This window comes from Zonotrichia leucophrys, chromosome Z (assembly GCF_028769735.1).
Source record: "Zonotrichia leucophrys gambelii isolate GWCS_2022_RI chromosome Z, RI_Zleu_2.0, whole genome shotgun sequence".
Classification (NCBI taxonomy): domain Eukaryota; kingdom Metazoa; phylum Chordata; class Aves; order Passeriformes; family Passerellidae; genus Zonotrichia; species Zonotrichia leucophrys.
This window is the reverse complement of record NC_088200.1, coordinates 58,749,258-58,762,160: the sequence shown is the minus strand read 5'-3', so window position 1 is coordinate 58,762,160 and position 12,903 is coordinate 58,749,258. Positions and strand designations below refer to the sequence as shown.

General features: G+C 39.2%; 1 protein-coding gene across 1 annotated transcript in view; it reads right to left on the bottom strand.

Moving 5' to 3' along the window:
- DGKQ (diacylglycerol kinase theta) overlaps positions 1 to 12,903 on the bottom strand; it is an 88,061-nt gene that overhangs the window by 37,757 nt on the left and 37,401 nt on the right. The window contains exons 5-7 of the mRNA XM_064735252.1: positions 12,410 to 12,535; positions 10,803 to 10,956; positions 6,272 to 6,340 (exon numbers count right to left, since the gene is read on the bottom strand). Of these exons, the coding sequence (XP_064591322.1) occupies positions 6,272 to 6,340; positions 10,803 to 10,956; positions 12,410 to 12,535 (349 nt within the window). The remainder of the gene's footprint in view (positions 1 to 6,271; positions 6,341 to 10,802; positions 10,957 to 12,409; positions 12,536 to 12,903) is intronic.

The window sequence follows — 12,903 nt, the reverse complement described above, 5'->3', positions numbered from 1 at the left end:
TTAGGTGAAAGCCACACATACCAGCTGTAACGCTCACACAGCTGGTTAATCATGCAGCCTGTTAGCGCACGTTGTAAAGGAGATGTGTTACATACTGGAGCCTACTTCCACGCTTCCCTTACAGCTTGGAAGCACTTTGTAGTACAGAATAAAATACAAAGAGCCTTTTGCTCCCAAATAATATTGGCTTTTAGGTTCAATGAAGCACACTAGACAATTGCTGTTTACCACAGAAGGATTAAAAAGGAGAACTGAAACTGGAGGAAGAACACCACCAAACCACCTCTAACTGATGACTGATTAAAAAGCAAGCAAGAATCCAGGCAGAAATGTGCATCACTGGATATCTCAATGCTGTAGTGGCAGATTAGGAAAGGCTGCAGTGTGTAACTACTTAGCAAGGACACTTCAGTGCTAGCTTTCTTGGACCACCTGAAACTAATCCACCTACTTCTGCTTCAGTGTATGCTCTCAAACTTCAATCAAAAGCAGACACCACAGAACTAAAGGATTATCTAAAGGATTAACTAAAGGATTATCACTTATGTGTGAAAGCAGTCTTCTAAAAATGAGAGTCTACCCCTCAAAAAAAATCATGATACCTTAATTCTTATGACCTTTATTTCTCCTTATTCTGAAATGTGACAGCTATGCTTGGACTTTGTTTTCAGTGTAGACTTGTCCACTTCTTAAGAATATTTCTGCATCATCAGTTCCACTGGTAGTGGCAGAATGTGTGTGCAAGGACGTTCTCATTACATAGCACGAAAACCTCACTGCACAGTCCCTAGTACAGCCTCCCATCCTACTGCCAAGTCATCCTAGTCTCTCCTGGGACAAAATTGGCTATGTTGGCAGGTCTGGTGGCAGGCGTCCCTACCCATGTCAGAGGGATTGAGGCCAGATGATCCCTGAGGTCCCTTTTAACTCAAACCATTCCAAGATTCTATTATGATATTCAAAACCTTAGTGAATGCGACCAGCTGCTCTGAGTGACCTTGCTTGAGCAGGAGGCTGTCTTAGATAATCTCCATACCGCCTCCAACCTCAGCCATGCTGTCACTCTTTGGAGAGAAGCCTGTATAACAGATAATGTACAAAGAAAAAACAGAAATGGAATAAATAAAATCACAGAATTATAAAATAGTTCGAGTTGTAAGTGGCCTTCAAGGACCATGGAGTACAAAAATCCTGACAGGGACATCTTTCAGTAGATCAGGTTGCTCAGAGCAACACCCAACCTGGTATGATACATTGTGACTTTTCAATTCTTTTTGTTGATATGAAAAGTAGTATCACTGTGGATTTTCAGTTTTCCAATTATCATAGTGGTTGTATCTGTTGGCAATTTCTTTTTAGCCACAATATAACGAAGATTTAAATATCATCAACTCTTACTTCAGAAGTACCCTTGAAACCCAAGAACCATTGCATTGAGGCCATAACACACATCAGGAAGTGACCTACTCCTTTAAATTCTGCTGGATCTATGCCAGAATGAGTGGAATTCTTTTAAACACAGACTTCTGTCAGAGTGATCTCCATGGTAACTACAGCATAGACAAATGTTAACCAAAAGACACACTGTGTCCTGGGTGACCTTCTTTAGAGCTAACACAACTTGAGAAAACAAGTAAACACAGGTTTCTGACAGCACAGCTGATGTTTTGGGTATGAAATTTCCTAACACTATCAAAATCTCTGCTGTTTTCTCTAGCAATCCAGAAAGTAGACAACCATCTGAGAATAAAAACATTCATCCAAGTTCTAGTACTTGTTTTCATTTGCTGTGCCTTTGTAGTCTGCTCTTGTGAGACACTAGTTGGCCTGAAAGAATCCCTAGCAATTGTAAATGGAGAATATTTTATGAGCTCTCCATGTCTTAAGAAGAGTCAAACAACAGTTGGATTGACTCTCAAAATAAACTGGTTTACAAGAATAAGTTTAGATCTACGGACCAGTAGTAATGTTCTAAGCTCTAAGCCTATTTCTTAGATAAATAAGCATAATGCTGCTAATCTGGTATCCATCACACAAAAAACCTCCTCAGCTTCATCACTGAAAAATCACATTTAATTTTGTCACTGTCCTCCTCACAGGGGACACTTCTACTGCAACCCAGCGAAAAATGGCTTGCTTGCCCATGAGCTTCTGGAAGCACATTGACAAAAGAAAAAACAGCTACATACTGCAATTAGTCATCCAGAAATACATTTCTCCATTGAGTCAAGAGCACATCCAACACATGTAAATTAAGGGGTGTTTTATGCCAGTCTGATTTGTCTAACTAGCCTTGGCATGAAGCTCAACTACAACCACTTCTGAAATTAGGTAAAGCTCTTCCATCCACCTGTTCCAATTTTTAAATATCAGAAAATGATCCAGCTACCAAAGTGAAGTCTACCTTTGCTTAGTATATATATATATAGATATATATATACATAAAAAACACCTTGCTAATATGAAACATGCATTTATCAAATTGTGGTACTTAAAGGAGTTAATGCCTGTTTTGTAATACTGGCACCTCACTGCTAAATGTCTATTATCTTTTCCTGCTGGATCAGAGTACACAGTATCAGGACTTTCTCCTGAAAAAGACATCTTTTTTTTCTTACCATGGGATCATGAGCTGAAAATAACCTGTTATTAACGTTTAGCCTTTCCAAGGAGAAAGTAACTAAAAGTTAACTCCAGGCATAATTTACCAAAGTGTGGAACTTGATTTCAGAGGCTAAGACACCAAGTTTTCCTGGAAAAGGATAAAGCATTGGATAAATCTAAAGTTCCCTTTAACTTCCAAATCCCCACAGACTTGCTTCTGAAAAGACTTATGTGTGGCTTGAGACAGACAGGAAAATTATGCAGTCCTGAATTATTTTGCCACTTAAGAAAGCTTAAGGCCTATACTGAGTGTATTTGTGAAAATTACTCTTAAAAGACCAAATTCTAGCAACGTAGCTTACCAAGAACCACTCTTTCTGAAACAACCTGTGTTATTTACATGCTTTATGCTCTTCTACTTCACAGAGTGGGGACTATCCAAGTTTGGTTTATCTCAGTATTAGGATTCAAAACCCTACACGATGGCATTTATGTATGTAAGAATTATGTATTTTTTCTTTTACTGTCCTTGAAGAGAGCCTTCCAGAACCCCAGATTCCTTCCTCCCACCCTTCCTTTTCTTTCCTTCCTTCTTTCCCTAACTCTTTCTCTCCCAAGAGAGCCATTTGCAGGTGTGTGCCTTCTCTGAACGTGTTTTCTTGAGCAGCTGAAACTCCCCCAGCTTCAAGACAACTTTGAAGCACAAATCTGTGTTAACACCTGTCCTCCCATTCTGGTAGCCACCTCTTAACCCTTCTTCTCTTAGTTTTTAGAGCCTTTCCAAGCATCTGCTGAGGAACATGTGACATGTTTAGTTATCTGCAAGCAGTTACGGAAGAACACAGTGTTCTTTTTCATGAAAGCTTAAAGTTTTCTTAAATATCTTTAGGGGAAAAATCCCTCCCCACATGCTGTCCTTGCTGCTTCTGGAAAACAGTTTGTTCCTGCTTGCAGAATTACAGTGGAGTCAGCTGGTTTGGGACAAGACATAAGCAAACTCTAAGCCAACAACGTGGGTCTATCTAACACCCTTTCATTTCACCTCTTACTCAGCAGACGAACAGTAACCTGAGCAAGGCAAAACAGAGGCTGTGGAAGGACATGCTATGAAACATCTGTTTGCTGACAGCACTGCAGCTCCCATTTCTCTGGTAGATAGGTTCCTCTAACACCTCCTCCAGAATGGGTTTTCACTGATGGCTGAATTTTGTCCTGCAGAAGAGGGACGCATGCTGAGTCAGACAGTTCACTTGCAGCCAGTGAGTGCTGGGAGACTCCCACAGGGCAGAGAGAGTCCTCTGCGAAACCCGCTTGTGTGTCTGTTAAACCTATCAACTCAGAGAGTGTGTGATTGTTTTTATGTTAATTTTATGCTTTTGGTTTCAGTATCTTGGTAGGCTAAATATAGTGGTTGATTTAACACATTTAAACCACCAATATTAAGACTTAGATCTTCTAACTTTATATTTCACTCAACCAGTCCATTACAATAGCAAAGTAACAAAAATGAATGCAGACTACTAATTCAAATCTTCTAACAATACTAAACTACAGACTTGGTATCCTTTTCTGCTGGCTTCTCTCCTGTGGAAAAAGTGTGTCTTTCCACATCAATATTATTCAGTTTGTTCTGACTAGTTTTCAGTGTTTTTAGAAATACGTACCCCTAAAACATAAAGAGCTGGAATTAAGAAAAGCTAAATATTCTGGAATGCAATTGAGTTCAGACACTCTTGAGGGAAAGCATGGCAACATCCCAAAGCCATGCCTGATGTAGTGAGTCAACACACAGAAGCAGTGAGCAGCCCCTTCTTGACCCACGTTGTACAAAGGGTGTTATCCCGAGACAGGTGAGAGGCACAGCCCTCTACAACTGTGTCACTGTCATGTTAACTTCAGCAGCTCATGACTCCCCACAGACAGAGGTACAACAACACAACAGCTGGCAGGTGACCCTCAGTAACTTTACCAGGTAGGTTACCAGAAAAGCCATGTCCTGAGCTGACCCGAGGCCATCAGTCCCATCATCTGGGGGCGGCACACACCACAGGAGTCCACAGGGGAAGTTCTGTAGGACACCTCACTGAGCAAGGAGGTCACTCAGCTTGCAAGGATATATGAGATACATGTGATACATTTCCGGGGTGGTACAAGGGTTGTTAGGGGAACTTGAGGAGAGGAATCAAAGCGAGAGATAAAAGCCATTTGGGGAAGATGTAGTGAGGGAAAATAGAAGGATAAGGAGACAAAGGAAGTTGGTCACGTTTAAAGAAGTCACTGGTTGGTACTGCATGGCCCTGCCCTGGTTGGCATCACCACAGTCTGTCCTGTCTTACCAGCAAATGCTATTTCTGACTCTTTTTGTGAGCGTGGTTTTAGCTGAGCTTTCTAAATCACAGTGAAGTTACTGCACTCTACACTCCAAAGTTTTGTGAAAATTCATTACAAAAAAGAAATATTTTATAACACTGTTCTCTTTAAAACGCAACTAATAATACTTCACATGACCATTGAAAATATACCATCTACTGCTGCTTTCTCCAGTCCAGAGATGGCCTGAACAACTGACACATTGAAGTTTGCATCTTGCCCTGAATTTTCATATCTTTTTTCTTCTTTTGGGAAGGTTAAACTAAAGCTGAACTGGTGTCTACTAATGCTTCCAATGAATCCAGCTGAAATATCTGGATACATAATTTGCTCTTTTTGACAGTCATAAGGGAAATACGCTTAATTGTTGAAATGTAGAAGCCCTCACACTCAACCACTTAAGTCACTTAAAACACTGGAAAAATCAAAGTTGTTTAGACAAACTGCAGTTAGAGCATTTTCCCATAATAAAGAAGTATGGCGACGGATCACAACATCAAGTCACTCAGGAACTAAGAAAGTGAAAAAAGAGGATGCTTGAGATTTCTTCTATAACTGATTTAACTACTTATTGAGCTGATTTTTAAAAATTCCAAATACCACTTGCACAATCAGCCTCTTAATTTAACAAGAACTTCAGGATTAAAAAAAAATATTAGTGTTTATTGATTTCAAATGTCCTTTTTTACAACAATCCACGCAGTTCCATTAGGTAGCATGTACCATGTTATTCTACTTACTAATATGGATATAGGGGTGGGAAGCTCTTAAATTGCAGTTTTATCTCATCTTCTAAAAAGCAAGAACTTGGTTGTTACCAACCCAGAAAACTCCACATGCTTAAAAATTTAACTGCACAAAAAACAGCCAGTCAGTCCTGTTTACTGCAACATGCCCAAGCCAAAAAAAATTCAAATGATGTCCTCAGCAACATTTGGATCCAGAGAACAGAGAAGCAAAAGGCTCTGAAAAGACACTGCTGTCTGACCTCCAAATTTATAGTTTATCTATGAATTATTAACATTATGTTTTCTTTCTTCAATTACCAAGTTGAGAGAAACGATCTCTTTGTCAAGGTAATGAACAGATTGCCACTTATGTCAACCTACCAATGGAAATACCAAGGAGACATTTGTATGGCCCTGGATAAGTATGTTGGACCAAAACTTTGGACCTGAAATTAAAACCTAACATTAGAAAAATAACCATTTAATATTTTGTCATAAGGCAATACAAGTTAAGATTATATGAATAAAGAAATGGGTCACTACTCATCCCTTACTAAAATTTTGCTTACTTGAATCAGTTGAAATTTGAATGTCTTTTGTTGATCCTTGTGTTGACCCATCAACATCATCATCTTCATCTGTAAAAGAGAGACATTTTAAGGATGGATTTTTGTTGATTTACATGTAGGGAAGAAGGTGTTGGCCATTTCAGAACAGCTTCCATCAAACAAGCTAACACAAAAAGAACCAGTCAGAAAAGCGCACTTTCTCTTTTTACCTATTTTATGATAATAATTCATAGCATTAAAACTGCATTACAAAAACAAAATTGCATTGTCATGTAGCTACAGTGAAGGCACACACGAGATCCTTATAGTATTGGTTTTAATATTGCAACTACTGCAATTCATTCTTTTCTGAAGTCATGATGTTTGACTGTCACTGAAGTATGGATGTTTCCATTAAGTTTTAAATTACCAAACCAATCCAGCCTTCCAGTCAGAAATACTGATGTTATAGAAGTCATTTCCACAACGGAAAAACAAAGTTACTGACACCCAAGGAGAAAGAAACTGCTGCTCTCTGGAAGAGGACTTTGACAGTAGAGTCATCACTCTCACTAAAGCTAGGAGCTAACAAGTCAGAAAATAAAACCATACATAAGATAGTCCAAAAGATTGAAATAAATGCTGTGAACATTCTGCATTTGCTTCTGTGCAGAACATCCTCACTGTGTTCTTATTCCTGATACTCAGGGCCATATAAGACCAGTGCAAATCCAAACATGATCAATTTTCCTTTTCTGAGGGTAGCAGTGGAGCGCAATGCAGGTGCTCATCAAATAACAGTATTCACACTAACACACACTGAAAATCCCAGTCAGTCCTGACTGGGATGCAGACAAAACTTCCAAAAGATATAAGCCAGGCAACACCTTTATAAAAACTATGCCTTGCAGCTGAGGCAGAAAGCAAGAAAGTAAGTATAAAATAAAACAAGTAAAGGCAGATCTTGAGAGCAAAAGAGGTACTGTGGAAGTCAAAATCCGAAAGCAGGAGAACTTCCAAGAGGTAGAATCATAGCATGTCAAGAAGGTCCTAGGCAATAGTCCTAAACTTGACACCAGGTAACTCACTGAATATTTGGGTAATGCTTCAAGTGTCTACAAGAAGACCAACAACAATGCTTTTGAGTTGCGGCTTTTAAAATATAAAAAGTGTGTTGAGATATTTTCCCTCTTATAGCTAACAGACAAACAGATCAAGTTTCAAACTGGAGAGAAATTTAGACAGTATGGTCTTGAAACACCTCAAAATAAGAGAAACCTGAATGCCTTCTTGAATTTCATTCCAGATAATTAGTTTTTTTTTTTAAAAATAAAAGAAGCAGTAAATATAACAATAGGAAATTACTGCTCCTGATGGCGCTCAACCCTTTTCTTTCCCAGTTTAGCCGAGAAGAAGCTGACTTCTTCTATTACACTTTCTCCTTCAGTCTGAATAGTAGGGAAATCTACACCAACAGCATCTTGAAACTATTCCAGTGAAGTTCAATGACTTTGAAATTTGTTACGATAGGAATCATTTGGAGGAAGAGGCTCCACACTGCTCTATCATTGCATCTCTTGGTAGCTCAAGAGTTCAAAAGAAGTCTCTTCCAACACAGAGATGTTTGCTGAATGCTGGCGATGAAGCTTAGCATTTATGCTGTGGCAAAAGCTGCTCCAGACAAATGGTCCCCAGCGGGTCAGCGATGATGGCTGCGCTCATTCACCGCACAGGACAAATCATCTGGCACTTGCCAACCACCAGCTTGGGACGAGCTGTGCCTATGCCTGCAGCAGGCAACGCATCCGGGCCACTGCCAACACTCTCTGTACTCAGACTGGTGCTTCCATGATCTTATGAGTGATGTCTTTTGTCAGCTGTGGCAACTGAGGAGCACCCTCTGTGCATGCCATGTCAGGAGAATTTCTTAATGAGCCTGCCATCACACAGAAGTGCTAATTATCTTTTGACAAAGGAATTCTTTGCTTCCCTGAAACACCCCTAACATGTACACAATCTTTAGCAAGATCTGCCACCCGGAATCTATGCTTTTCTCCTGAAAAAACAGCAGCAACTCCTGGGGCAGCTGTCCTGAGTTGCTTCATTGTCAGAGGAGCATCAAACACATCCCAAGAGAGTATCAGGGAGCTGCTGGATTCATGACACATCTTGGTAACTTTCAGCACATACCAGGAGCTAGTGGGGTTTCACAAGAAGACAAAGGTCTGTTCTGTGAACATGGGTAACAAGAAGGACTAAAAGGCTAGAGCACTGAGCTTCCTTGACCGAGGTTGATGCGAGAACTAGTTCAAGACAATTCTTGGCTCTGCCTTTGAGGAAGAATTTGGGCAAAGAAAAAGAGAATATAGCAATAGCATCCAGTGCTACTGGCAGTGACCTGCAGACACCTGATTTTCAGCAGATGACTGAGAATGGGAAACATGCAGCAACAGGTCTGGAAGCAAGCCTCAACAGGATGTGGATGATATAAAAGAAGTCACGCAGAGACACCAGACATATTCAGCACGTAGGTGCTAAACCAAGATGCAAAAAAGCACTGTCAACTACGGAAACCCAGAACAAAACACTTTATGCACAGCAGAGTGCAAGGGAGGCACTGCACCACAAATATTACTCACCACACTTTGTGCTAAGCCACAGCTGTGGCTCACTGACCATGAAAGAAAGGAAGTTGTCAATTGCTGAGGCAGCTGTCAAGGTCACAGGCAGGCAACAGACCTGCAGCAGGAGGAAAGGGGAGCAGCCCCATGGCTCGGGCTCTCCTCCCCTCGGTGGAGCCTCCATCCTGAGAGGCTGCTGCCCACTGCATCAAGGGGAGCTAAGCCCAAGGGGCAGAAATTCTCATAGGCCACAGGAAAGAGAGCCTGTGTTAGAAATGAGATTTTTCAAGGTGTTGCTATACCATCCCTCTGTGACACACAGGCTAAGGACTATAAAAATACATTCTGGCTTTCCAAACAAGGTGGGTTTTATTCAATTTCATTTTTTCCCCTTCATGCCACAACAAAGCACTGGAAATGGTCCCAATTAAGTTAGTGAATTTTCTTCCATTCCTATGTATCTGCTTCTGACCACAAGCTAATGGCTGCATTCCCTCAATTCAAAGGATCAGAAAAACTTTTTCATTAAAGCAATGCAAAAATGGCATTCTTACTTTAAAAAACCTCGACTATGTGTAATATGAAATAACACACTTAGCATGTAGCATAGTCCTGAAATAGAAAATCTTTTCTTCCATCTCTTAAAATATTGAAGGAAGAGACTAGAAGGTGTAGCTAAAATTGTGTAGCTTGGATTCTTTCACTTAAGGTGCTCCACGTTCAATTTTATTAAGACGTGGTTTAAAAATAAAAAAAATGTGAAACTCAGACATCTTAAAAGAACACACCACTGTTGAAAAGAGAAACTTAGCATCAGAAAACTCAAACCAAAGATTCTATTTTAAAGGTTTGTGATTAACTTTTCTTAGTTATAATAATCAACTTTATCATCCCTTAAACCTTTGGGACACTTGTGAAATACCTAACAACGGAACGGAATCAAAGTTCACAGTGAATCCTGCAGCACAATTAAGCTCATCTAGACTAGATTGTGTTTTGGTTACTTCTTATGTTGGCAACATTAGGAACTCCGTGGTTTTCAAGTGGGTGCTATACTACATCTTTTACCACTAGCAGGCAAATTTATTAAAAAGAAAAAACACTCATTGAAGAAAATCCAATCCACAAGAGCAGCCTAAGTGCTCCGGTCTGCCTTTGGCAGGTCACTGGAGCGGCAGAGCTCGGTCAGGCGGCTCGCGCGTGGCAGCGCTTCTGCTGCGGCCCCTGCACACAGCACACAGGGACTGCTCGTCACCAGCCCTCCTTGCCAAAACCACACCTGAGCCACGAGCACTAAGCTCAAGAGCAATCCGACATGCTGAAAAAAGAGCAGTGGCAAATATCTGACTTTGATGAGCTGTATTCTGCCTACCTTTTATTTCCTTTCCTATTCCATTCAAGCACCAAAACAAAGGTTTTGCAGGTAGGTAATAATCAAAATACAACTGAAAAAATACTTCCATGTACCTCAGGCTTAAAAAAAATTCTTGCTCCTAAAGAGCTGTTAGGCAAACATTCACTCTAGATGGCAGCAGAACATTACCCTGCCTAGACATATGGTATTGTTTCAGCACAGAAACCTTATAAAGGACATATGCTTAATCCAAGAGACAAATAAAAGTATCTGTACACATGATATAAGAAATAAGTATTTTCAGCAATGATAACACTAACACCACAATTTTTTTGATTCTAAGTTTTCACTTTCTTTGTTTCAAGGATAGCACACAAATTGCCCTGCACCAGTAAACAGAAGTTTCTGCATTTTGCACAGCATCCATTAAAAAATCTCTAACCTCTCCCAGAAACAGCAAGAAGTTACTGTACTGCCACAAAAGACAATAAAAAGTAGAAATAATATATTTAATTGACTGATGACTCTAGGTTAAACAAACTCATCAATTAGTTGCATTCAACTTTGAAATTTTTACCTGATTCTGTTTGCAAATTTTCTGATATCCGAAAACAATGCAATTTGCTGAAGTTGCGAGAAAACAACTGTACACAACTTGGAGGAAGAATCATATTCCTTAATCTTCCAAAGGTACATTCTGGTGGCACAATTACACAGCAAGCAGCATGAGCCTATAAACAACAGCATTAGTAAAGAACTTGTGATACACACTGAATATAAATTTATTCATAACAAACTATGACTGAAACTGTATAATTCAGGTTAGGGATAATATAGACCTTTTGTAAATCACCTTCCTTAAATGAATGGCCCATCTGCCACTCTAGATTTTTATTTGTTTAATTTAGATTTTGTGTTACCAGTAATAGGGAGTCTTAATATATCAAGAAACTTTCAAGGATCATGAACCTGTTCTGTTAAAAGCAAAAGGTTTTTATACAGCTACACGGAGAACTTTAAAGTTTTGGTCTCAAACTCTGATACACCACTCCATGTGGATATTTACTGAGGGAAATGGAAAAGGTGCTCAGGTTATATTGAGCAGCTTGAAAAGAGCAGTATCCTCTTATATAGCTGTACCCACTTGCAGACTCTGAGGTTAGACTGTTTTCAGTTTTATTCCAAAAGGTGACTGGATAGTTTCTGCCTTTACACTGTTGGAAATCTTCTGCCTTTATTGAATACACATACCTTTGTATGTATGGCCACATAGCATGTTACATTTCCTAGAGAAACTGTAGAACATTTGAGAACTGTATTTGGCTGTTCTCAAATACAGTCCCTCCCACCTCAGAAATTATGTCTCAGATTAAAATACAAACCCCAAAATATGAAAAAAAAAATAATTGAAATCATACCTGAAATACTGAATAACCTCTAGAGTTTTATTTTAAATCATTACTACATGGAGTACCTCATCTAGCCTTTAGTAGCAAATTAATGATTTCTTACACATACTTTCAGTTCCCACTTCATCTACTGCTACTTTCACTTCCACCATATTTTAATATGAGGTGGCATTAAGTGGATGGACTAATTGTTATCTGCACTACACACTGTTTATCAGTGTGTGAAACGCTGTGGTTTCCAGAATTATTATTGAAGGGTGCCATCAGCTTGCACGGGAAATAAACATGTGTCATGTGAATGGAAAAACACAGAAACTGGTACTGACAGCTTAAAAAAACCCCAACCACACAGGCCAAGACCTATTCTATGCTGAAAAAACAGCAAACATATGAGAATGGTAAGTCTTTATCCTTGCTGAATTCATGATTTGAAATAAATTCTGATTTAACAGAGAAAGTGCCTGCAGGCTTCTAGCCACAGATCTATAATGATTAGGCCCTGATAAATTCCACTGGATTTACACAAAGCTTCACTGTGACTTTGAGAGTTGTTAATTAAAATACAATGAGGAGGATTTAAAAAATCCAATTTCCCATCTAACACATAAAAAAACCATTCAAATAAATAACTGTATAGATTAAGTGTATTTACAAAGTGTATAAAAAACATATTTATACAGTGTGCAAATAAATTATATTTATATCAAGTGTTCAAAAAAGCACGTGCCCATATATATATGTGGTTACCACAAATACATGCAGCAGCACAACATACCAGGATGCCACACCATTCACATCTCATGCCAGAGAGCACCTCAGAAGACCCACAGGTTTTTTTGCAAAATTCGCAACGAGCACTTGAAGAAAGGTTTCCCTCCCTCCAGTGGTGGTGGTAAGTATCCTGAGGGAACACATCACAACTTAGCATTACATGAATCAGATACACATTCATTTTCAATACAACTTTAAAACCAGTAATTCAAATAGCTCTGAGGAAATAGCAACAGATACTAGGGAATTAAGTTTTTTCTCAAGATAAATACAAATCTTTAACAATATAACATTTCACTAAAAAAAGAAGTTTCATCAAACTATCAAAAAATTTATCACTGAGTTTTTCCTTCACAGTCCACAAAAAAAATTCTTTTAAAAAAACATCCTACAGTGTCAGTATTCTGTATCTACTGTGCTGTGAGAAAACAAGAAAATAGGCAGTTGTGCCTCAGCCAGACTGCAGGAAGCATGAGGATAAGAGAACATTTGCCAGGG